The following is a 24,742-nucleotide window of genomic DNA, read 5'->3' as shown; positions in this document are numbered from 1 at the left end:
CGTTGTTAATCTGTTAGAAATATGTCTGTGGCTTAAATGTCAAGTGTTACACTGCATACTAAGGTCTTTTAGGACCATTAGACACTCCATGGAAGTTCAGAAAAAATTCTTCAAATGGCATCAGCTGTATCGCTAACAAAGTCAAGCAGGCAGACCTGAAGTGAACCCGACAGTAGATCAATGTTTTGTCCACTGTGTGACATGAAGACCGAGAAGGACATCAAAGTGTCTCCATGCCGCCCTGAGCAAAAAGGAAGGCAGCGCTCCATTCTGCGTTTTAGGTATTGCTTTGTCAGGATTCATTACCGATGTCCTGACGAAGCAGATTCAGCAGAAAACTCAGCCAAAAATGCAGCCACCGTTTCCATGCTCATATGTGAGAAAAAGCAGACTGCTTCATATGTTTAAGCTTAAAGCTCTGACTGAAGATGAACCAAATTCATTCAGTGGATGGTTCTGAAATCACCAAGTGTCGCAAAAAAATCAACTGTGACGACACAAAGATTCAGACACACTACAGCAGCTTGATGAATACGGTTTAAACTTGGATTTAATTGACTTAGTGATGCTTTCAAGCTGACAGGTAAGAGTTAAAGTCTTCCCACTGATTCCTGCATGCTAAACAGCCTGACCTTGTACGGATCTCCTCAACATGCCCTCAGACCAGCTCATTATGGAGGCTGCTGTTTTATTCTCAACATATCAACAGCGTTTACACGTCTCACTGTGAATTAAAAAGATGTATACAAGGTTTCTTTTTTTAAAGCAATACTGCCCCCTTGTGTCCAAAACAAACATTAACATGTGGCAGATCAATTAAGCAATAAAAGCATTTCTAAAGTGATTTAAAAAAAAAAAAAAAAAAACAGATTCATTTTATAGACATGAATTTATTGTAAACTTTTGGAAAGGCAGGACTGAAGGAATACATGAACTAAACTTTGTGGCAAGAAGTTATCATTGCATGAAACGTAACATTTGTGGTCATATTATATTGCATCTTTGGTGACATAGAGAGGTGTCACAGCAACGACTGAACAATCCAACAAGCCTCTGTTCTGCACTAAAACAGAAGAAATAAGACTTGAATCTTCGCTAGCAAGCAAGTCTTGAAAACGCTGGAATGTGGTTAAATTTGGCAGCATGCTCACACAAAATGTATGCCTTCTATCTGAACACAGACATATGCAAACATGAAAAGAGACCAATGAGGGGAAACAGAAGAGAGCGGCAAAGTATGCGTTCAGTTTATACGAGTGGCATTAAGTGTCCAGGAATTTGGCTGTTTTTCTGTCCATGTAGACAATAAAAGTGAATGTTTCTGTAAGCAGGCTTAAACTAGAACTACTGCAGTGATATATGGCCCATTATGAGAAGAAAAACCAAATGTAGAGTGTGTTATATACAGTATTTACAGAAGTCATATAGCCTGTTCTGCTGTGTGAAACATCAGGTTGTTCATCACATCAACCAGAATAAACAGCTTCATGTAACTCACTACAACTCAGCTCTACTTTCATATAAATATAAATATATTATCTTCACTTACTTGCAGATAACAGATTAAGCAAATAAACAATTTAGTAAAAAATAAAACATTTTTCTTTTATTCTCGAGACAAGAAAATCAGCGGAATAAAACAGTCGAACCCCTCCCCCCAAAAGAATCATGACAATTGGTTTCTTTTGAAATAAAAATGTTCATATACTAAATCCAAACTGGGAAGGTAAATGTTTAGACTGGTCAAAAGTGGCTCCAATGAGTACCGTGGTAATGAGGGTGGGCTGGGGGTGCCTGAGGATCACCGTGTTTTCAGCAGAACTCTGTACACGGCGAAGCCCAGCACGGCGAACACCGTGGCGCCGACGCTCGCCCTCAGCCAGAAGGTCGAGCTCTTCAGGTCTGCTTGGCTGATGTGTCTGTTAAACAGAAAGATATAAACACTGAGGAGGAAACAGCAGAATGGAAGGAAGACGTGGGCGGTTAAAACGACAGAGAAAAGGAGAAAGATTTCCTGCTTTAAAAAGTTACTTACAATAACTGACAGACAATGTTAAAAAAAAAAAAAAACAACAAAACTGAAGTTTTTCATTTTACCAAAATGTCTGTTAGAGTGATAAACGGTCAGTAGAGACGTCACTGACAGAGAGAGAACATGAGAAAATGAGAGCAGACGACAGAATAAGAAGGAAGCTTTGACACATGGAGCTGCTGCAGACATGGCAGACAAAATGACGGCTGATGTGACGGATTAGTTATGACATGAGCTGACAAAACTAGCAGAGAATGATGAGATCTCTTACACCAGACCAGGGAAGCTTAGTTGCATAAAAGATGAGGAGAAGGAAGGTTGATACCATTTGAAGGACGGTGACATTCTCCATGAGAAACGAGAACTTTGTTCTGGTTTTAGAGGCTGAAAGAACAAGAAGAAATTTCTTTTCTATCTTTCATCCTCCACGAGAAGCTTCGTCTGCAGCGGGGATGTCTGCTTTTATGTCCAATGAATCCTGTTATTTCATATCTAACGAGAAACTTCATTTGCATCAGGGGAGGTTGTGCATGCGGCTGGTCTGTGTGTTTTAATGCTACATGTTGTAAAAATGTTCGTCATTTCTCACCACATCAACCAGCTGTTTCATCAAAACATCAGCAAAAATTTCCGCATTAACCACGCCCACCTCGAATGTCCGACCAATCACGCAATACTTCTCGGAGCTCTGCAAGAAAAAACTTCTGCTAGATGTGTTGAACTTTCTTAAATCTTGAACAAGAACATTTTCTTCTCGGGGTCTAGAAGAACAAAGTTTTCGCTTCTTGTGGAGGATGTAGCAGGTTTGAGGCTAAAGGGCAAACACAAAGAAAATTCCTGTCAGTCCTTATTTAAAAAAAAAAAAACAATTTTCTATGAGAAACGTAAATGACTTTTAAAAAGAATAACGTTTGATGAAAAGAAATCTCTGATACTCAAAACTATTTTTTGTAGTTTTTTTTTCTATATACTTGTTTATGACTTTAGTAGCAGATTATCAAGTTTCCTGCAGGATAATTTAAGTTGCTTTTTAAATACACAAAAACAAATGAATCTGACAACAAAAGAAGGAAAAAAGTACGGAGACAAAAATGACAAACACCACAGCAGTCCTGACTGGAAAAAGCTTTAAAACGATACTGAAGTGAAGCAAAAGTCAGTCGAGTTTTTACAAATTGGTTTAAAAACAGCAAAAGTCTCTTAGTGTCTCTTAACTCACTTCTGGTCTTTCTTCTCCTCAAACTAATCTTTTAAAATTCTTTTAAAGGTTAATATTATATATTTTTTCATCATTTTCATCTGGGTGTCACAAGTCCAACAACATTGTTTTTCCATGTGTTTTTCCCCAAATTCAGGGTTGCTTCCTAATTTTAGCCATTTCAGCCAGTAGAGGCTGTTTCTGTGTCTGAACCTTTAAATGTTCATGAGTGGGGCCTGTCCACGCCCAGTCCACGCCCAGTCCACGCCCAGACCACGCCCCTCTCCGGGAGAGGGTGTGGCTTTCGCTGGTGGTCATGGTGAAAAGGAAAGATCTCAGACTCTCCTGTTTAAACTCATATTCAGAAGGCAACAGAATTTCATAAGTTCTGTCCCTCATACACAGAATATGGAGACACGTGTGACTGTTGGAAAACATTTAGAAAGGAAATTATGCATAATATGGGACCTTTAAACAAAAGTTCTCCAGGTTTTCTGTTTAGTTTTAGTTTCAGTCCAGACTTTGCACCTAATCATCTCAAGAGGGATGTGTTGTATTGTGTTTGGCCGTTTAACACTGACATATGATCAAATCATCATTTACTCAACTGTGTTGTGTCTACACATAACAGATCACTTAAAAGAAAACCAGTTTGTACTTGCATCTTTAGGCGCTTGATGACTGAGAACTTCCAACGTGCTGTTAGTGCCAAATAAAAATGAATTAATTGGACAACTGGAGGACACATGAAGTGCCAGGCATAAGTCCATCTGAAAATAATGTCCTTAAGAAAAAAAATATCCAGGAAAAACCGAATACAAGACAGAGATGTGTCTGGTCTATCAGCAAATCCATCTACCATTCACTGGAGCCTCATCAGAAACAGTCTCTACATAAGGCTGGCTATGAAAAAGTCCTTCTTAAGGAAGGGAGAAGGGAAAAAGGCTTAACTACACTAAATGACACATAAACCAGACATTCAGTGGCAACAGGCCTTATAAATCAATGAATCCCTGAGTCTGGACCTCAGTATTACTGAATACTGCTGGGACATCTTGGCAAAAAGAAACAGAGCAAGAAGAAGCCAATAACCAAAGAAGAACTTTGCAATGTCTTTCAGTTAACCTGCGGAGCTTTTCCTGAAGACTTTTTAAAGAAATTATAAAATAAACTCGTGTAAGAGGGTTCAGAGTGAACTGACAAATAAAAGTGCTGATGCCAAATATTGTTCTGAAGTTGATTATAACAGTAAAAACTCAAGTTTTTTCCTTATTTACTATATTTTCATCTATATTAGCACACTTTTCAATATGCTGCTACACCTGTAAACATATGAAGCTCTACACATTTACACAGGACTGTTTGTTTGGACTTTAAAGGCAGAGTATGTAAGATTTCAAGGCGATTCTTTCCACCACCAGGTGGCAAACACCAGGTCGTGAGCAAAACCACAAAACTGCTACCTCCACAAACGACCACAGGTTGGCAGTAATGAGCAAAACTCACCGCTCACCCCTCCTCCTTACCAGCAATGAGGGCAGGAATCGCTTGTGAGCTGTAGCTCAGAGCCGCTCTGCAATAAATGGGTTTATACTCCCCCTACTGGTGGAAAAAAAATACTTTTTTTTTTTTTTTTTTTACTGGTCAGAAAACATTCAAGAAGGGTCTTTGTCATTAATTAAACTTGTAATTTAATAACACATCAAATATGGACAGACTGGAACCTACATGTTAAAAAAAACCATCTAATTATGATTATAGTTATTTATTTAGTTAATTTATTTTGAAAATATTGAAAATCTTTACATACTCTACCTTCAATGTTTACAGGAACTCTATTGGATCCAATACAGTAACTATTGGTCAAAAAATAAAGACCAATATTTATCAAATATAATTAGTTAAACCATTGTTTAGTGAAATAAATATTGGTGTAAGCAAGAATTCTAAGATACCCTAGTTTTATTTAGGTTATACAGTATTTGTTAGTAAGAATAACTTTCATTGGCTGGATTCTGTGAGTTTGTTATGAGGCGTAATTACAACAGCCAATGGCACGACTAATAAAGACAGAGTGAAAAAGATGAAATGAGCAAAAGCAGCAAGCGATGTTCGTGGCGACACATTACAAAGAGGGGAAAAAAGAGAAGTTTTAAGAGACCTTCGGAGCACGACAGCGTAGACTTTGGCTCTGACCGTCTGCAGAAGCTCAGAGTTGAGGAAGTTCTGACACAAGCAGAAAGTGCACCGATTACAAGTGCACATGCAGCGCAGCCGGGCATGGCTGAGGAGAGATAAGGGGAGGACGCAAACACACCACCACACAGCGGCATTTACAAACACACAGGGTTTAACAAGACACACACGCACACAAAAGAAAAAGATTAGCTGAAGGAGGTCACCACCAGAGTCTAAAAGAAGAGCTGAGGTGTTTCCTCTGTGAGCTGCACACAGAAAGAGAATAAACATCATTTCAACTTTACAGCAACACAAAAACATTGGAGCATGCAGATTTATTTTCCTCTGGTTCTACATGGTGTCCCTGCAGAAACCCGGTGATGTGCATGGGAGGCGGTGTGAGGGAACAGCTGAGGTGCAGCCTCAGTGCTAGCATGTGAGCCTCTGGGAAAGACTAACATTACAAGTCAGCAGGGATGCTGTGTACCCACAGCGCAAAACACTGTGGCTTCTGAGTGAAGCAGCATGTTAAAAGGTCAGCGAATTAATGCATGTGACGTGCATGCTGTCGAATAATGACGCTTGGAACAAAGTCTGCGAGGATTTACGAGACTTCCCAGCCAGTTCAGTTTCCCATGAAGTCAAGTTTAAATGTTGTGACAGATGAATAATTTTCCTCTTAAAGGACAGTTTATTTTTAACTATCACATTCTTACGTGAAGAATAAACAACAAGGAGCCGTGCATTACGCGGTTTTTAATGCACGACTTGTATATAAGCTGCGCATCGTGATGTTCGAGACTCTGTGGATCTGTGAGTTGTTTGTTCTGCTTATTCCATGGTAAACACAGTAAACATTTTATAACAAATGTTTATTTCTTTTATTTATTTATTTATTTTTTTTTACAAAACTTGCTAAATATGTTATATTGCTATATACACTACTCACAAAAAGTTAGGGATATTTGGCTTTCAGGTGAAATTTATGGAAAATGCAATATGTTCATGCTACAGTGATATAATATCATAAAAGTAAGACATTTAAGTAGAAGGATGCACTACTGATTTCCTCATCTCAAAAAATTAATTCAACACAAAAGGTAACAACAATGGTAGTTACACCACAACAAAAAATTTGAACGTCTCAATATCTGGTCATGTGCCCTTGAGCATCAATTACAGCTTGACGACGACGTCTCATGCTGTTCACAAGGCAACTTATTGCCTGCTGAGGCATGGCATCCCACTCTTCTTGAAGGGCAGCCCTCAGGTCATTGAGGTTCTGGGTTGCAGGGTTTCGAGCCTCTACACGACGGCTCAGCTGATCCCACAGGTTTTCAATGGGATTCAGGTCTGGAGAGAGTGCAGGCCATTCCATTTGAGGTACACCAGTCTCCAACAGCCGTTCCCTGATGATGCGGCCTCGATGAGCAGGAGCATTGTCGTCCATGAAGATGAAATTAGGCCTGTGCTGTTCATGTAGGGGCACAATCACTGGATTAATGATGTTATTCAGGTAGTATGGGCTTGTCACTGTACCATTCACAAAGTGTAGGGCAGTTCTGTACCAAGTGGACACCCCTGCCCACACTGTAACACCGCCACCACCAAAAGCTGGCCTGGTGACAACAGTGGCTGATGCATAGCGCTCTCCCTGACGTCTCCAACATCGTTGCCGGCCATCATTTCTGCTCAGTGTGAATCGACTTTCATCAGAGAACAGCACTGAGGCCCACTGGTTCCTCGTCCAGCGTAAATGCTCCCTGGCCCATGCAAGACGATGATGCCTGTGCCTGGTGGTGTGGTCAGGTACCCGTGCAGGTCGTCTAGCACGCAGACCACGCTGATGGAAACGGTTTGGAATGGTCTGACGTGACACTTGGGTGCCTCTCACCTCTCTTAAACGTGCCTGGAGTTGAGTGGCATTCATCATCTGGTTTCTCAGGGCAGTGTTCACAATGTAGCGGTCATCAGCACGGGATGTGGCCAAAGGACGTCCACTTCTAGGCCTTTCTGTGACTCTTCCAGTCTCTCCATATCTCTGTTGCAACCTGCTGATGACACTCTGTGACACTCCAAGCTCAGTGGCCACTTCTGTCTGAGAACGTCCTGTTTGAAGCATCGCAATGGCAAGGGACTGTTGTTCCATTGTTAGGTGTCGTCTTGGTCTCATGATGTCAAAATGTGAACAGCATGATGAGGACAACTGTTTAAACACCAGCTCTAATTGAACCAGGACATTTATTGGTCAATTCAAGGATCACACACCTGCCGTGATTTTTGCCGTTAAGCTCCTTGTTAGAGAACAGCAACTTGTGCAAAATTTATTGAAACATTTAACAGTTGGACATTTGCATTTAAAAGCTTAGAGAAGATCACATTAAGTTCACCTGTACAGGTTTGAATGCATTTTAGGCTTGTTGTGAAATTTCACCCAAAAGCTGAATATCCCTAACTTTTTGTGAATAGTGTATATCCTATACTAGTATAGGAACTACTTTATGTTTGCCTTGATGTAGTTTTTATACTTAACAATCGTTGCCAAGCTACAGCACTATTCTCTCATTAATCTGTCAAAAGCCAGCTGATCTGAACCAGCTGATTAACGCGTTGCTATGGTGATGCCAAACTACGTGGGACAATATACAAAAATAACAGCCAGTTAATTCTCACAGACTATGGTATAAATCTTGATAATTTAGTCTTTAATGAACTGTCGGGATGAAACTATGCAAGTTTCCGGCCTCCGTTAGGAAATCAAAGCCACCACATGGAGCATTTCATCGATAAAATATGCAAAGTACAGTCATGAAACTTTTAGACAGAGGCTGTTTATGAGATGCTTGTATACATACGGGTACATGGCCATAGTGGTGAGTTTGGTGTAGATTTCTCTGTCTGGTTCTGCTGCTGTGTTGCAGGTGAAGGACTGAGGAGGCGGCATCTTGTGCCTCCTGCAGAACTCCAGAGGACTGCAGCCGTACATCTGTTTGACCTCCGGCAGGTCGGACTTCGCTGCAATCATCATGCACGGTGTCTTGCTGTCCATGAAGTATTGCTGAGGAAGAAAGGCAGATTAAGTCACGTATTAAAATCTGCTGACATTTCTCATTCGGTGCCACAGACGGAGTTTTACCTTAAAGACTTTGGCGCAGTATTCAAAGGAGTAAGGGTTGCTTATATCGTAGACCAGGCAGACTATGTCGCAGGCCAGATCAGCGTCAGACAGGTAGTCGAAGTCGGGAAATACTTCATGAAGCTGGAGAGGACAGATTATCTTTTAACATTTTAACCTTTTATGAGTTTCATCATAATGTGTGGATGTAAGCGTACATTACGCAGCGTTACAGCTAGGTTTGGGTATGTCATACCTGTAGGAAGTGTTTCTGTTTTAGGTTTGGATCATTTTACAGTTCTTACTAGGGCTGTGATGATACGCTTTCGTCCAGATTCGGTTCAATTCGGATTTTTTGGGTGCCGATTCAGTTTTAATTGCGATCCTCATAATTCTTCAATATTGCTGATTTTTTAAGATAAAAACAAAATATATGTATAAAACTTTTTTTTTTTTTTTGGCTCATCATTTTTCTTGATTTCACTGAGAAAAAACAACCCAGTAGCCAGATCATCATTCTTCTGCTTTCATGCCCAAGAAGACAAGTAAAAAGATGAATAAAAACAACAGAAATAACTAAAATTCTATAGTGGATTATTTTTATTTATTTTGGAAAAAAAAAAAGAAAAAAAAAAGATTTAACAAAAAAAAAAAAAAATCAATTTTAAAATTGTGAAGCAAAAAAAATCCTGATTTTTTTATTTTTCGATTTGATTTTCCCACCCCTAGTTCTTACTCTATTATGTACTAGAAATGTCTAATATTATTGACATACAGATTTATTGGCCGATATCGGTATTAAAATCCAATATCAGAAATTATCGCTATCGGAAGAAGAAATAAACATTTGTTTTTCCTTTTTTTTTTAATAACACAACGTCTAAACATGCATATATACACCAAACTCTTCAGCTTCGTCTCCACTAACTCGAAATGACCAAATTTAAGATCTCATGTATAGTTTTCCATATGTTTTGGTTTGTTTGACACAACCCACTCTAAAAATATTGGTTGATATCGGAAGTTAAGAGTTGGACAAAATCAGTATTTCAGATATCGCTATAAAAGCAAATATTGAACATCACTATAATAAACTTTTTTGCCAACCATTTTTTAATAAACACTGATTCTTATTCTTTCAGCAAAAAAATTAAAAATGAAAAAAAAAAAAGTTTTCTCTTGCTTTGTTCTTTGTATGAGCTTTAACAGATCATAAGTTAAAGTCCTGCGATAGGGAACGTCATCAGAATTTCATTCCTTATTCCATGTATTTGTTATAGATGTGGTATACTTCTGATGTTTACTGTAGTTCATACTGTTTTCTTTAGCTTTCTGAAGGAGCGTTGTCCAGTCATAAGCTGACATACTGTGTTTTTTAAAAATATGATGGAGGAACTTTTTCTCCTCTAAAAATATTTCTAGCAACACTTCTTTCACTAAAACATGACACCTTGTGAGTCTACTGTACAGTTCTGTACTGAGACACACGTTGGGAAGATGTTGAGAATATTCAACAAAGAACAAAATGCTGAGATGTGCACAACCATCCTGTGAAGATAAATGCTAGAGCAGAATTTGATGCCGTAAAACGTGACATTTTCAGCTTTAAACAGAGCCATAAACGAAAACAGAGTGGCTGAAGTTGAGCTCTTTAGCTGAACATCATGAAGCTGCACTGCTTTGACTATTCTTCAAATGCTGAACGCTTTCACATCCGCATAAAGCTCATTGCTGCATGTGCAAATCCTACTTTAAATAGAGAGCAGTACAATGAAAATACTTTTCTCCAAACAGGAAGAGCGGCTTGCTTAACAAAAGCAACACAATAAGAAGCTTATATAACAGGCCAAGCTAAGCGTGTCAAGATGGGCTGATCATCACTTCACAGCCTACTACAGCTTGTTCAGTCTGAAATCTAAAAATAAATACTGTATTTCAGTAGCATGTGCAAGATTTAGATACTACAAGATCTGTGTAAGAAAGCTTTGTTTATCTGACACACAATCCTCAGAATACATGATTATACCAGATACTGTATATACCATACATTTAATTAAGATACTCACAAGAAGGTATTTCTCCTGGCCGTAAACATAGGTTGTACTGATGGCGTAGTACGATCTGTGTTCCTCCTTAATCATCTGTTGCCACTGAGCAGAAAGAAAAGGAGGTCATATAAAATTTCATGTAAATAATGATTTATGAGTCATTTTCCTTATTATTGGCACTCTCTTATGAGTTATGGTGAAAACCCCTTAGACTGGCATTCCCATCTGTTTATTTTAATAAAAGCTTCATATATTCAGTCAGGGAAGAAAGGTCAGGTGTTACATTAGTGAAATCCTGTCACAAAGCTTCTGCTTGTTGACAGTCTGAAACCTTCTGTTTATTGCCACTGTATCAGGTCGACAACGATCATCACAGCATCGTTTTTCACATCTTCTAGGATGCAAACATAGAAGTATGTCCTTCACAATTTATCTGGTAGGTACGCTGCAACATCAGCAAAGCAAACCCTCCAGGAGCTTGTTGACTGTGAAACATTTAAAATCTTTCCAGTTCTGCCTTATTTTCACATGAAACCATCATTGCAACACAGTTCGTTTGATTCATGATGTTGCGTCTTCTTGTTGGTCCATATAGATGGCGAATATGTTGATTGAACTGAAAAGAAAGTGAAGATCCACTCATTTAAGAATGGGCTCCATAAAACATACAACCAACGTATGTGAGAGCGTAACTACAGTTCTGGATAACCATTGTAAATGTAATTTTAACCGCAGGCTTTTTGGCACTCCTGGGTTGCCGTAGCCAGGTAGTGGACGACATATTTCTTGATTGTCAATTTGCCCCGACCTATTAAAATACAAGCAAACAGCTGGGTTTACGCTATGGGAATCTGCTGGATGTGGGCGTAGCGTGGTGTGTGGGCTCTGTAGGTGTTTTGTGTGCACCTACTGCAGATTGGTTTGTGCTGTATTTTTAAATATGGTTTTGTTGTAGGACGCCAGCTGTTGTAGTAAAACTTTCCACAGGGGTTCTACATAGCCGGCCGGTACGAGGTATGGTGTTTTTTTTTTTTTTTTTAGTTATTTTAATTAATTTGTTCTGTTTTTGTAATGGTTCATTTAATTTTAAAAGGGGTTTTTGCTTTTATCAAGAGGTGGCTGAGTAGTGTGGGAGAGGTTTATTCCTCCTCTGAGCATGGAATATAATAGGTAATCTGGATGTCAACCAGCAAACTTTTATGGTTTTTGTTCTTTACTGATTTCTGTTGTTTTACCTTTTAGACGCAGCTACATTTACACTGCTGTTTTGTCTTTTTAATTTTCTTGTGTGGATTTATTTTATTCTCATTTATGAGAGTGTCTTTTGTCCTCTTTAGCGTTTGTCTCTTCTGATTTTATGGGGGAATTCCGGAGGTTGGCTCCAGTTGTTTAGGCCAAACATTCTGGTGATCAGGACTTCACCCTGTCTGTGGCCTGGCGGATTAGTTTGTTTTGATTTTGGTATTTTTGTTTGGTTTGGGAAGTGACACTTTATATTCAGTTACATGTGTTTTTTTTGTTGCTTTGTCCTGGTGGGCCCTGGTCGCAGTAGGCAGAGAGACCTGACCCTAACAAATTAAATCCTTGTGTCCACAGCTGTAGCCCTCTTCTCGTGGACAACCCCGGATCCTTTTTATTATGCATTTTATTCTTGTTTGTTAATAAACTTTCAATTTTAATGGTTGTTCACTACAGTGGTAAATAAAACTTTTATCTAGAGAAGACTGTCTGTGCTCATTCTTGCACCAAATGTTTCCCTCCTACACTCTAGACTGGGCAGTTATTTGAAATTATAAGGTTTTGCCTTTGCACTGCCGGTCACATAATATTTTAAATATTTTTTTATTATTAGTTTTATAACAACTGAAGCATTAACGGTGGAGTATATAGGATTTTCAAAATAAATTAATAAATAATAATAAATAATAAAATAACTACAATCATAATAATTAGATAGTTTTTTTTTTTTTAAAAACATGTAGGTTCCAGTCTGTCCATATTTGATGTGTTATTAAATTACAAGTTTAATTGATGACAAAGACCCTTCTTAAATGTTTGCCAACCAGTAAAAAAAAAGTGCTTTTTGTCATTTGTCATTAATTAAACTTGTAATTTAATAACGCATCAAATATGAACAGACTGGAACCTACATGTTCAAAAAACTATCTAATTATGATTGTAGTTATTTTATTAGCTAATTTATTTTGAAAATATTGAAAATCTTACATACTCCACCTTTAAGGCCTCCCACAGCAAATGTGATCTACAACTTTAACTTTCTACTTCAGAGGTTAAGCTTGAGTTCGTTGAGCCAAACTGATGAATTCAGCCACGTGTTAAAACTTGAAGTGTTTAGTTAAACTGTTCATTTAATTAAAAAAAAGGCGTGACTTCTGCCTCACAAACCACTCGGACCAAAGAAATGACAAGTGGCTGCTTTGGATTTCCACTTTTAAATATTTCCATAAAGCAGATTTAAGCAGGTTGCTGCGCCTCAGCAGAACAGATTCCAAAAAACTTATTTAATCTGAAATAAAACCCTGAAAATTACTTTTAAGGAAAAAAAAGCTTTCATCGGGGCTTCAAAACAATATTTAAGATCAGATAAAGACGTCGCTGTTAATGAGACGAATGAAAGCGTTCTGGTGTTTGAAAAGTTTCCAGCTCTTTGTGTTGCTATGGTAACTAAAAACAAACAAAAATCAGTCTTGAATGCACAAGAAAACACCATTGAATCCATGACCCTGCCACTCTGACCCAGTCAGCCAGCCATCACACTCTGGCCCTAAGATCTCAGATCCTTTTACTTGCCAGCTTTTCCAGCTTACAACTCCAGTTTATCAATCAACTGTTGCTTAATATAGCCCACGTCTTGGCCGGTGCCATTGTAATGAGATAAGCAGAGTTAATCGCTTTAGCTGTTAGTGGTTTTAATGTTGTGGCTGATCACCATTTTTTTTCTTTTCAGCATTTGTTTAATAACCTTCTGGTGCTGGTGTTTTTAGTTCTGACTCCATACCATGAGGTTCCTTCCCAGGAATGCTTGGAGGAAGCCGGTCTTTCCACTCCCTATTTCTCCAAAGACATTGCAACGGAATACGCTGCGCTGGGTCTGCTTCTTCTGCAGGTCAATCTTCTTATCTCTGGTCACTGCAGGGAGGAAACCACACACACAGGTAGGATTAGCTTAGACAGTCGCTGTACACAAAAACATGCCCGCAGTTCGTCACCTCACCACCAACATTCAGGCTGAACTGTTGCTTCAGTCGTCCAAAGAGTCTGTTAACTGGCTGCTTGGCGATTAAATAAACATTGTACGAAAAAACTCCCCCAAACAAACATAAAAACATGGGGATTTTTGTTTTTAAAAAAAAGTGTAATATAACTTAACATATTACTGTGACTACAATCAAATGCTGCTAAGATTAAAAGCTTGATGCAATAAATGAATATTAATACAAACTTGCCTGTTATTCCTGCTGCTTGGGACTCCTGCTCAGCAATTATGGAATAACCAAGATAACCCAAATACTCCAAACAGCGCTGGACATCCAGATAAGTTGTTAATCTGCACAACAACATAATAAAAGTCTAAATATAAACAGTAAAATGAGCAATAAAAGGCTACACATCAAATTCATTTCCACACAGTAACGTTGCATTTAGTGTCCAGAGTAGAAAGTGACATTGGCATCTCCTCTCAATGTTACACAAAAATGCTGTTTTGTTTGGTGTAAAAGCTGATTTTTGTTGAAAACATTGAGAAAACTCACATTTCCAAGCTGCCACTGAATGCAACATGTAGCAGTAAATTAAAAAGGAGTAGTGAGACTAACAGCAAGGTATCGAAGGGAACTTTTTTCTTTTCTGGATGGATTTTCATGATATTTTTTTCTAATCAGCATCTGGATTCAGGAATGTTGTGATGGATTCTTCCTCATTGTGAAATAGAACCATTTTCAGTACATCTGCATAAAACTCCACAATAAATGGTGAGAAAATCCAGAAGTTCACAACAGGTTACAGGAACAACATTCTGGATACGACCATCCAGACAAGGAACAACATTCTGGATACTACCATCCAGACCAGGAACAACGTTCTGGATACTACCTTCAAGAACAGGAACAACATTCTGGATACTACCATCAAGAACAGGAACAACATTCTGGATACTACCATCCAGACAAGGAACAACATTCTGGACACTACCATCCAGACAAGGAACAACATTCTGGACACGACCATCCAGACAAGGAACAACATTCTGGATACTACCATCCAGACCAGGAACAACGTTCTGGATACTACCATCCAGACCAGGAACAACATTCTAGATACGACCATCCAGACCAGGAACAACATTCTAGATACGACCATCCAGACCAGGAACAACATTCTGGATACTGTCATCCAAGACCAGGAACAATGTTCTGGATACTGTCATCCAAGACCAGGAACAATGTTCTGGATACTACCATCCAGACAAGGAACAACATTCTGGATACTACCATCAAGACCAGGAATAACATTCTGGATACTACCATCCAGAATAGGAACAACATTCTGGATACTACCATCCAGAACAGGAACAACATTCTAGATACTACCATCCAGACCAGGAACAACATTCTGGATACTACCATCCAGACCAGGAACAACATTCTGGATACTACCATCCAGACCAGGAACAACATTCTGGATACTACCATCTAGAACAGGAACAACATTCTGGATACTACCATCAAGAACAGGAACAACGTTCTGGATACTACCATCCAGACCAGGAACAATGTTCTGGATACTGTCATCCAGACCAAGAACAACGTTCTGGATACTACCATCTTAACCAGGAACAACATTCTGGACACTACCATCCAGACCAGGAACAACATTCTGGATACTACCATCCAGACCAGGAACAACATTCTGGATACTACCATCCAGACCAGGAACAACATTCTGGATACTACCATCCAGACAAGGAACAACATTCTGGATACTACCATCAAGACCAGGAATAACATTCTGGATACTACCATCCAGAATAGGAACAACATTCTGGATACTACCATCCAGAACAGGAGCAACATTCTGGATACTACCATCCAGAACAGGAGCAACATTCTGGATACTACCATCCAGAACAGGAGCAACATTCTGGATACTACCATCCAGACCAGGAACAACATTCTGGATACTACCATCCAGACCAGGAACAACATTCTGGATACTACCATCTTAACCAGGAACAACATTCTGGATACTACCATCAAGAACAGGAACAACATTCTGGATACTACCATCCAGACCAGGAACAACATTCTGGATACTGTCATCCAGACCAAGAACAACGTTCTGGATACCACCATCCACAACAGAAACAACATTCAGGATACTACCATCCAAGACCAGGAACAACGTTCTGGATACTACCATCCAGACCAAGAACAACGTTCTGGATACTACCATCCAGACCAGGAACAACATTCTAGATACGACCATCCAGACCAGGAACAACATTCTGGATACTGTCATCCAAGACCAGGAACAATGTTCTGGATACTGTCATCCAGACCAAGAACAACGTTCTGGATACTACCATCTTAACCAGGAACAACATTCTGGACACTACCATCCAGACCAGGAACAACATTCTGGATACTACCATCCAGACCAGGAACAACATTCTGGATACTACCATCCAGACCAGGAACAACGTTCTGGATACCACCATCCACAACAGAAACAACATTCAGGATACTACCATCCAGAACAGGAACAACATTCTGGATACTACCATCCAGACCAGGAACAACATTCTGGATACTACCATCCAAGAACAGGAACTCTGTGCTTTTCTAGTTTAAAATCTATCCATCCATCTTGTATCACAAAGGGGAACAGGTTCAGGAGGGAATCCCATACACTCGTCTCCCAAGCATCCCAGCTCCTCCTGGTAGACTTAAAGGTCCTCCGAGCCAAAAAGTATACAGTGCGTTCACCTGGGCCCACGTCTTCACCTGACCTCTCTGTCCATGGTGAGCCCACACAGACTGATGGTTTTACAACAGATAATTTCTAAAAAGTAAGAATAGTGGTTGTAACTCAGGAGGGAGCGCAGTCGTCTTCCAACCTGGAGAGTCGGTGGTCCGATTCCAAGCAACTCTACATGCCGAAGTGTCCCTAACTCTAACCCACGTAAAAGCAAACATGTCTCCATTCCCACACATCCAATTCATAAGCAGATTAAAAAAAAAAAAAAAAAATAGTGAAGCATCTATGTGTGAAGCGTGTGTGTAATCAGTTCAAGTGAACGATGTTTCTTCCCCTCTCTCACAACCACAAGCTGCAACTGTGTGAAACACACCTTCCGCACAAATACTGCAGCCCACAAAACACTGCATCACTGCCTCTCTGCAGAGAAATGTCAAAAACTAACTTCTATGACCGAGAGATTATTTTTTATTAGCAAGTAACACTGCTGTATGCATAACCTTGGTCTCAAAATAAAAGCTGAGACACATGAGACTACCACAGAAGTGTCAAAATCAAGATGTGTGTTTCTGTCTCACAGTGAATGCACCTAGAACACAGTAGAAACTGTAAAAGTTACCTCATCTTATAACAAAACGACGTTACTTCCAGTAAAAACCAGAGGACCACACACCAGGCCAGAAATCTGGGCGTAGTGATGGACTCAGAGTTAAATTTTGAAAAACACATTAAGGGAATAACGAAGTCAGCTTACTAACACCTTAAGAATATCAAGGAGAAAAGATCTGATGTCGCAGCAGGACCTGAAAAAACTGGTCCAGGCTTTCATCTTTAGTTGACTTGATTACTGTTACAATATTTTTACAGGTTCTTCCTAAATAATCTATTAGATACCTGCAGCTAATTCAGAACTCTGCTGATTGAGTCCTCACTATAACCACGAAAGTGGACCACGTCAGTCCAGGTCTGTGGTCGTTACACCGGCTGCCTGTCTGCCAGAGGATAGACTTCAAAGTTCTGTTGCTGGTCTATAAAGCTCTGAATGGTTCAGAACCAAAGTACATCAGAGACCTCATGTCCCAGTATGAACCCACCAGACCCCTCAGGTCATCTGGATCTGGTTTTTTTTCAGTTCCAAGAGTCATAACGAGACATGGAGAAGCTGCATTCAGCTTCTATGCTCCTCATGTCTGGAAGAAACTCCCAGAAAGCCTAAGATCAGCTGAAACACTCTGTTTATTTAAATGGAGGTTAAAGACCATCCTGTTCTCAGCTGCAGTTTAGTCATTTTTATTCCAAGTTATTTTGAGTTTATTTCAATTCCAAATCTGCCTGTTTTATTTACTTAATGCTAATTCTTTTCCCTTGATTTCTGGTTTTTACTTTTAAATTATGCTTCTTATTTTCTAATGATTTATTGTTTCTGTAAAGCACTTTGAATCAACCTGTTGTTGAATTGTGCTATGTAAATAAACTTGTCTTGCCTATTCATCTGCATAAATCACTTGTATCGATCCTTTTTAACCTCCATCTGTCTCTGGATGCAACGGTTCAGTGAAAATGACTGAAAAGAGCTTGTGATTAACTCCCACTACTCCACTGGATAAAAGAGAAAGTTTCCACCATGCCTCCATCTTGGAACTATTAAATGAACTTAACATTTTTTAAATAGTGTTTCATTTATTTCTGCCACCATCAGTAAGCAGTTGTGTGAAGCCGTAGTTGATGAAACTACAAAGTGCAGCAGAAATAAACAAGTTAGCACACAGGAGCTGCAAAACCTTCTCAAACAAACAAGCAACACATATTATTTGTAAAAAAAAAAAAAAAAAAAAAAAAAAGACACAAACTCTGGATTAAACAGTAATGGGAGGTTGTAACCATGGTAACTACATAATAGAGTGACAGACTGCCTTATATGGACTTAACCTGGTTAATCCCAAATCTCTGCCACTTGAATAATGCGGGATGTTACTAATATGATACATTCAAGTACCAGCACAGAGAGAAAATGTTAACTTTAACAACACAGTTGTCATTTATTTTAACCCTTTGACGCATGGTGTCCGATAGAGTTGACATCTAATTAAAGGCTGTTTTCTTGTATATTCATAAGTGAGGATGATATAGTTGTTTGTCACCTCAGTGATAAACAAGACAAGAAAATGACACAAGTCTATTTTTATAGAATATTTCTATTATATAAATATGTCAGCATATTATTTTAAAAATATTTCTATAGAACAGATGCAATAAACTAAATAAAAAGTCAAATAAAAGACAAAGAAAAGTGTCCGTACAAGTTAAATACTGCATGTGAAAAAAAAAAAAAATGTGGCGTTGCTTTTTAAATAATTCATGCCTCAGAGGATTAAATAACATTTTTTCCACATTTCCAATCTGATAAACTGATTCAGTGCCATCACTCGCCCCAGAGGCAAGAGATGATTTAGTTCTGCACATATCAGCTTTAATGTTCTGCGTACTTACGTCCACTGCGAGAGATACCCCTGGTAGGTGATCCAGCCCTGGTCATTGGTGGAAACTGTACTGTTGACGTCTGCGCCCCAGGGCATGTAGGGAAACACATCAAACAAGTCCTTCAGCTCGTCAGGCGACAAGGCACAGTCGCGGTCCTGTTAGCCCAACAGTTCAGCGTTTCATTTAAGAAAAAGAAAGATTTCAATGATCACTATTCTGACCCAAGACATGCAGGCATAACACACGGAAGCACACATACCCAGTTGGACACTAATCACTACAACAGACAGATCTTGACACGCGCTGTCACTTTCACTCTTGGGCTTTCCTTGTAACGCAGCGGCTAATGCTGCCGTAAATCCCGTCTCAGTGCCAACAGGTTAAACTGTACCTCAGCGGGGAGGCAGTGTTGGCAGTGGGAGTGTATTTTGGTTTGTATTTTGAGCATTGAGCAGCTTCCTGCTGGTGTCTCGTCAGGGCAGGGGTTAAAGTAAACATAGAAGCAGACGAAAGGGGGGCGTACCTTATCGTGTTTGTCAAAGACGCTCTGGAGGAAGAGGTAGGCGTTGTGGTTGAGCTCAGTAGTGCAGTCTGGAGGAATTTTCAACCTGAAGAAAATAGAAAGATGAGAGGGATAGGCTCAGATGTTGTCTAATTGGAAACATCTGGTGGTTGATTGGATGTGTGAGTGAGACCTACGGAGGGAACAGATAGTCCTGGTTTAACTCCAGGTCGTCATCGTATCCGAACCTCCTCAGCACTGTCCAGGTGGTTTCATGCCGACCTCGCTGAATGAACAGCGTGTGGAGGAACAGGAAGCCTGGACAGAGTTTCCAAAGTCAGGAATAATTCCACATGCGTGAAAAGAAGTCAAGCGTACTCGTCCTACCTTTCAGAGTGAGGCCGTTGTCGTTCACTCCGTCCATCATGTTCTTCCTCACCACATTTTTTACATCCTCCAACGCCTGAGGCTCCAGAGGGGTGTTGAAGCACGTCCGCTGAGAGAGGCAACAAGAAACCGTTGCTGTTGTCTGAACTAACGGATCCGCACCAGAAAATTCATCTCTGATTACTGACAAGCAGAGGCCGCTTCACCTGGAAGAAGTTGAGCTCGTTGTCGTTGAGGATCCCATCGTTGTCCAGGTCCGACACTTTGAAGATGCGAGTCAGAGCTTTCACACAGAGCGGCTTCATCTGCAAGAGCACATGTTGTGTTTCAGAGTCAACTCAGATGAAATTTCAGGAACAAGCCGGAGACAGCTGGGTGGAAGGGAAAGAAAGCTTCCTGCTGCTCTCACGTCTTTTTTCTCTGGACAGTAGAGGGGACCTGTGGGGTGGAGGACTGCCTTCTGGGCGTAGTAAAACAGCTCTGAGATGTTCTTCAGATTCTTTGCTGAACACTTTGAAACAAAGAAAAAGAACAAAAACTTTCATTTAATTTTTATTACAGATATAAAAACAGTTTGTTTTGGGGTTTTTTTTTTTTATCATTTTGCATGCAAACAAAACATGAAAGCTGAGTCAGTTGGTGACGGTGTGAAAAGCTAGCGCTGCTTGAGAGCTGCTTTAAGTAGCTGCCAGACGGAGCTTTAAGACACGGGACCTGTCTGAACAACACTTCTGGTCTAATTAATCAGCTGAAAACACACACACACACACACACACACACACACACACACACACACACACACACACACACACACAGGTGATGCTCTGCTCAGAGACAATAAAGAGCTGAAAAGCGTGTGAATTCATCACAAACAAAGGAGAGCAGTGAGTGTGTGTAGGTCTCCGAATGTCAGAAGTTTCACAGCGATTCTTCTGTTTGGTCCTTTATCAATGCTTCGATCAAACAAGGAGCCTTTCTTTTTTCCTTTTAGGGATCAGGACTAGTGGTCATCATGCAAAGACTGAGCCCTCACCACATAGTTTTACATCACTGCCGTGTGTGTTTGTCTCTTTATGGTAGGGCTGGGCGATTAATTGGATTTACGATCTGGGTTTTCAACGATGATAAAAATAAAAGGGTGTGATTATTTTTCTCTCTGCAGTTTCCTCTCCTGCTGTCTTCAGCTGCTAACCGAGCGTCTCTGGCGTTGCAGCGCTGTGCTGTAAACTCCTCCCACAGCCGCTTTGCTTTCATTCAGACACTGTTGCCAACTTGGAGACTTTCTCACTAAATCTGGAGACTTTTATTTGTTAAAAGCGACAAATCTAGCAGCTTTTACTGGAGTTATTAGAGACTTTTCTGGTGTTTTGGCGACTGACTTGAAGGCACATATTGTTCTGCAGTTACTGTAAGGAAGGATCAACGGGAGCCTCTCCCGTCCTAAAGCACTCCCAGGCGGCCAGTCTCAGTCGGCTCCGGCTGCAGGTCAATGTAGAATAACTGCAGTAGGTTGTGGAAGTTCACCTAAACATAGTTTGTACCATTGTCACTGACAACTGGCTGCATTATTTTCCTATACATAGTTCGGCCAGTTAAACACTGTAATTTCCCTCCGTTACGGGGCGTTACCATAGCAACGCGTTAACCAGCTGGTTCAGATCTGCTGTCTTTTAACAGGTGAATGAGAGAAACGCGCTGCAGCCTGACAGCGGTTGTTTGGCATAAAACGTACATCCAGGCCGACGTAAAATAGTTCCTATACTTCAGCAAATGTTGTAGAAAAGAATTACAAATTTGTTATAAAATATTTACTGTGTGGGATCGTAGTAAAAACGCATTAAACAACCGTGTGTTAGACGGTTATAATGTCCGACACGGAGTCGACATCACGACGCGCAGCGTTGTTTAATCCTTACTTATATTCATCTATTCAGTTTACATCAGTATTTGCACTTTCTCAGGACAAAGCTTCATGTTGTTTGTTTTCTAAAATATAAGGAATACTAAAGACATTTTTTTAAAAGTCACCGTTTAATGTTTTAAAAAAAATTCATGTTGTTAAAGATAAAAAGATAATCGTGTTAAATAATCGAGATCTCAATTTCAGTCAAAATAATCGTGATTATAATTTTTGCCATAATTGAGCAGCCCTACTTTATGGTCCATTAAGTGAGTAAAAAGATGGGATACTTCATGTTTCCTATAACTCCTTCATTAAATCTGAATTACAAGTATTGATCAAATCAAAGCATCTCAGATGACAAACTGTAGCTCTCAAAAGAGGAACTTCTTACCTCAACACACGTCTCTATCTCAGTGTACTGGTTCATGATGGGCAGTATGGTCTCCATACTGCTGTGTTCCACCAGGTCAGACTTGTTCCCCACCAGGATGAGAGGAACCCTGCACACAGCAGCCACACCAGTACAACCACAGCATCACACCAGCACTGAAGCAGGGAAATGCTGTTCATGCTCATACCTGCTGTCTTTGTCTGTGTTCTCTGTAATGAGTGGGATCCAGTGACTGGTCACCTGTGTAGGCAGGTATTTTTTCAGGATTTTCACCATTATGAGACACATCTCCACACCGTTAAGTCACACTGACAGCCTCATATGTTATCGTCTGTAGCTGACATGCAAACAAACTATGAAAATGCTGACGATGCGAACTAACCTTTTCTATCGACTTCTTGTTGTTGACAGAGTAGACGATGCAAATCACATTTGCCTGTGTGAGAGATGAACACGGACACCCATTAAGCTCTTACCTAAAGTCAAAACGCTTTGTGCTGAGAGAAGCATAACTCACCTTAGAAATCTCCTGGAACAGCTGCTCGTCTGTCTGTTCTGCCTCTGTGGAGGGAACACGAGTGTTGGGAATAAAAACAAGGAAGTTTACCAAGATGCCACACAGTCGCGTTTTTATTGTACCTGAATAGTCCACAATGTGTGTGGGGACTCTTTCTGGCGTGACATCGGCTGGTATTGTGATCTCCTCAGCTCGATATGGAACCTGGGACAAAGACAGGGTGTGTTTATATCACTTCCTGCAAGGCTTCACAACCATGAGTGTGAAAGACTCAAAATAAAAATGAGCTCGTACCACAGTTGGGAACTCCTCGCTGACCAGGGACATGATGAGAGATGTCTTCCCCACCTTGGCTGTGAAGGGGAGGAAGACAACGCTGAGTGGTAAATGCAGTCTTAACGCTTAGCATAGCCTGATTTATAATGGCTTACTACAGCTTTAAACTCATGTGAGTCCATTAACTCAGAATATTGTCTTGATTTGATGTGACAACAAGAAAATATACTCAAGTCATGTCATGGATTTTAGAGTTCACTCGAAATTATTGTACCATGTCTGATTACTTCAAGGGATTGTGAACAAAACTCTTAAACACACCCACTAATAACTACTAATAACTATTCCAGAATATGCAGGTCTCCCTGACCGGGAGTAGCAGTTCCTGTTGTCTGTTGTCTTTCTGTCCTCTTCCCCCCACACAGCAGAGGCAGATGGCTGCCTGTCCTTGAGCCGGGTTCTGCCGGAGGTTTCCTTCCTGTTAAAAGGGAGTTTTTTTTCCTTCCCACTGTCGCCAGTGTGCTTGCTCAGGATGGGAGATTGAGTTGGAGCCTCCAACTCAATCTGTTGGTTTCCTTATTTAGGCTGTTATGAATTGGCTTTTATTATGTTTTTTTTCCTGCCTTTAAAGCATCTTGAGATGGCATTGTCGTAATTTAATGCTATATAAATAAAGTTGAATTGAATTGCAGAAACAAAAATATCAACCTAACATGCATAAAACCAACTCAAATCAGCCGAGTAGCCATTCGCCTCTTATGCTAACAGTTAGAAATCATTTAAAATGAAATAAGAGTGAACAAAACATAATAAAATATCAAATAAAAGCAGACACCTTCATCATGGGGACGCTTTGCACAGCATCACGTGCTCAGCTGCAGCATCTGTGCAATTCAAAGTGTACACCTGACAAGCACATTTCAGCCTAAAGAACAAGGCCGGATTATCCAATGAACATTATGGGCGCAGGCCCACGCCCACTGGGGGCCCATGTAGGGCCATACACCGACAGTTTGGACATGAAACAAGTGTATTGCTATTGGTACCATTGGCTGAGAGATGTTAGAAATGGGCAATTCCAGCGTTATGGATGTTACATTCAGATAGAAAATTAGAAAATAAACTAAACATTGACAAGCCATTCATTTGAATTAGAAAATCGAATATACATATTTTAGTTACACTTATTGGGACAAAGATAAGCCTGCAATTTGAAATGTTTTGACCCTTTGGATTTTGAGAGACATGACAAATTATCCAGCATTATGAATGTTACAAAAATAGACGAGACATTTATGTCGTTTTCCCAGTGTATCATTCACAATTTTCACAATGTTGTGGTGGCGAAGGGGGCCCCTGGAACACTCTGGGCCCAGGGCCCTGTGCACTTTTAATCCGGCCCTGCTAAAGAACACATAAAGTCCACTCACGCTCTCCCACCAGCAGTATCCTCACGTCCTTGCGCATCTTCTCCAACGTCGTCAACCAAGCGGACTGAGAAGTGTGTGGTCAACATTTATGCCCCTGTTCTGGTGAAGGATGCGTCCGGCCAGCTCGCGGCGGCCTGGCTCGCTCGCTGACGGCTACATTCGCGTCTGAAACTCCGGTATCCGCTGGTTCAGAGCGCACGAGACGTGCTGTGGGAGGTGTTTTTAGTCCTAGAGCCTCACCTGTCAAACACAGTCAGAGAGACAGTAATGCTGCAACAGCTCGAGTC

At 40.2% G+C, this 24,742-nt stretch overlaps 1 protein-coding gene across 1 annotated transcript; it reads right to left on the bottom strand.

Moving 5' to 3' along the window:
* Nucleotides 1-952: 952 nt before the first annotated feature.
* On the bottom strand, nucleotides 953-24,492 carry rhot1b (ras homolog family member T1; the record flags this gene model as incomplete). Its single annotated transcript, XM_079264892.1, has 19 exons — nucleotides 953-1,919; nucleotides 8,264-8,466; nucleotides 8,545-8,667; nucleotides 10,590-10,673; nucleotides 13,591-13,721; nucleotides 14,039-14,139; nucleotides 19,059-19,204; nucleotides 19,573-19,657; nucleotides 19,749-19,869; nucleotides 19,939-20,047; nucleotides 20,145-20,243; nucleotides 20,348-20,449; nucleotides 22,233-22,341; nucleotides 22,420-22,472; nucleotides 22,615-22,668; nucleotides 22,750-22,793; nucleotides 22,872-22,953; nucleotides 23,044-23,102; nucleotides 24,456-24,492. The coding sequence occupies 19 exons, from the start codon at nucleotides 24,490-24,492 to the stop codon at nucleotides 1,802-1,804; spliced, it is 1,860 nt and encodes a 619-aa protein (XP_079121018.1). The 3' UTR covers nucleotides 953-1,801.
* Between the last annotated feature and the right edge of the window lie 250 nt (nucleotides 24,493-24,742).

This window comes from Telmatherina bonti (genome assembly GCF_933228915.1).
Source record: "Telmatherina bonti genome assembly, chromosome: 3".
NCBI classification, from domain to species: Eukaryota; Metazoa; Chordata; class Actinopteri; order Atheriniformes; family Telmatherinidae; genus Telmatherina; species Telmatherina bonti.
Note: the sequence above shows the minus strand (reverse complement) of the source record. Positions and strands in the feature narration are given on the sequence as shown.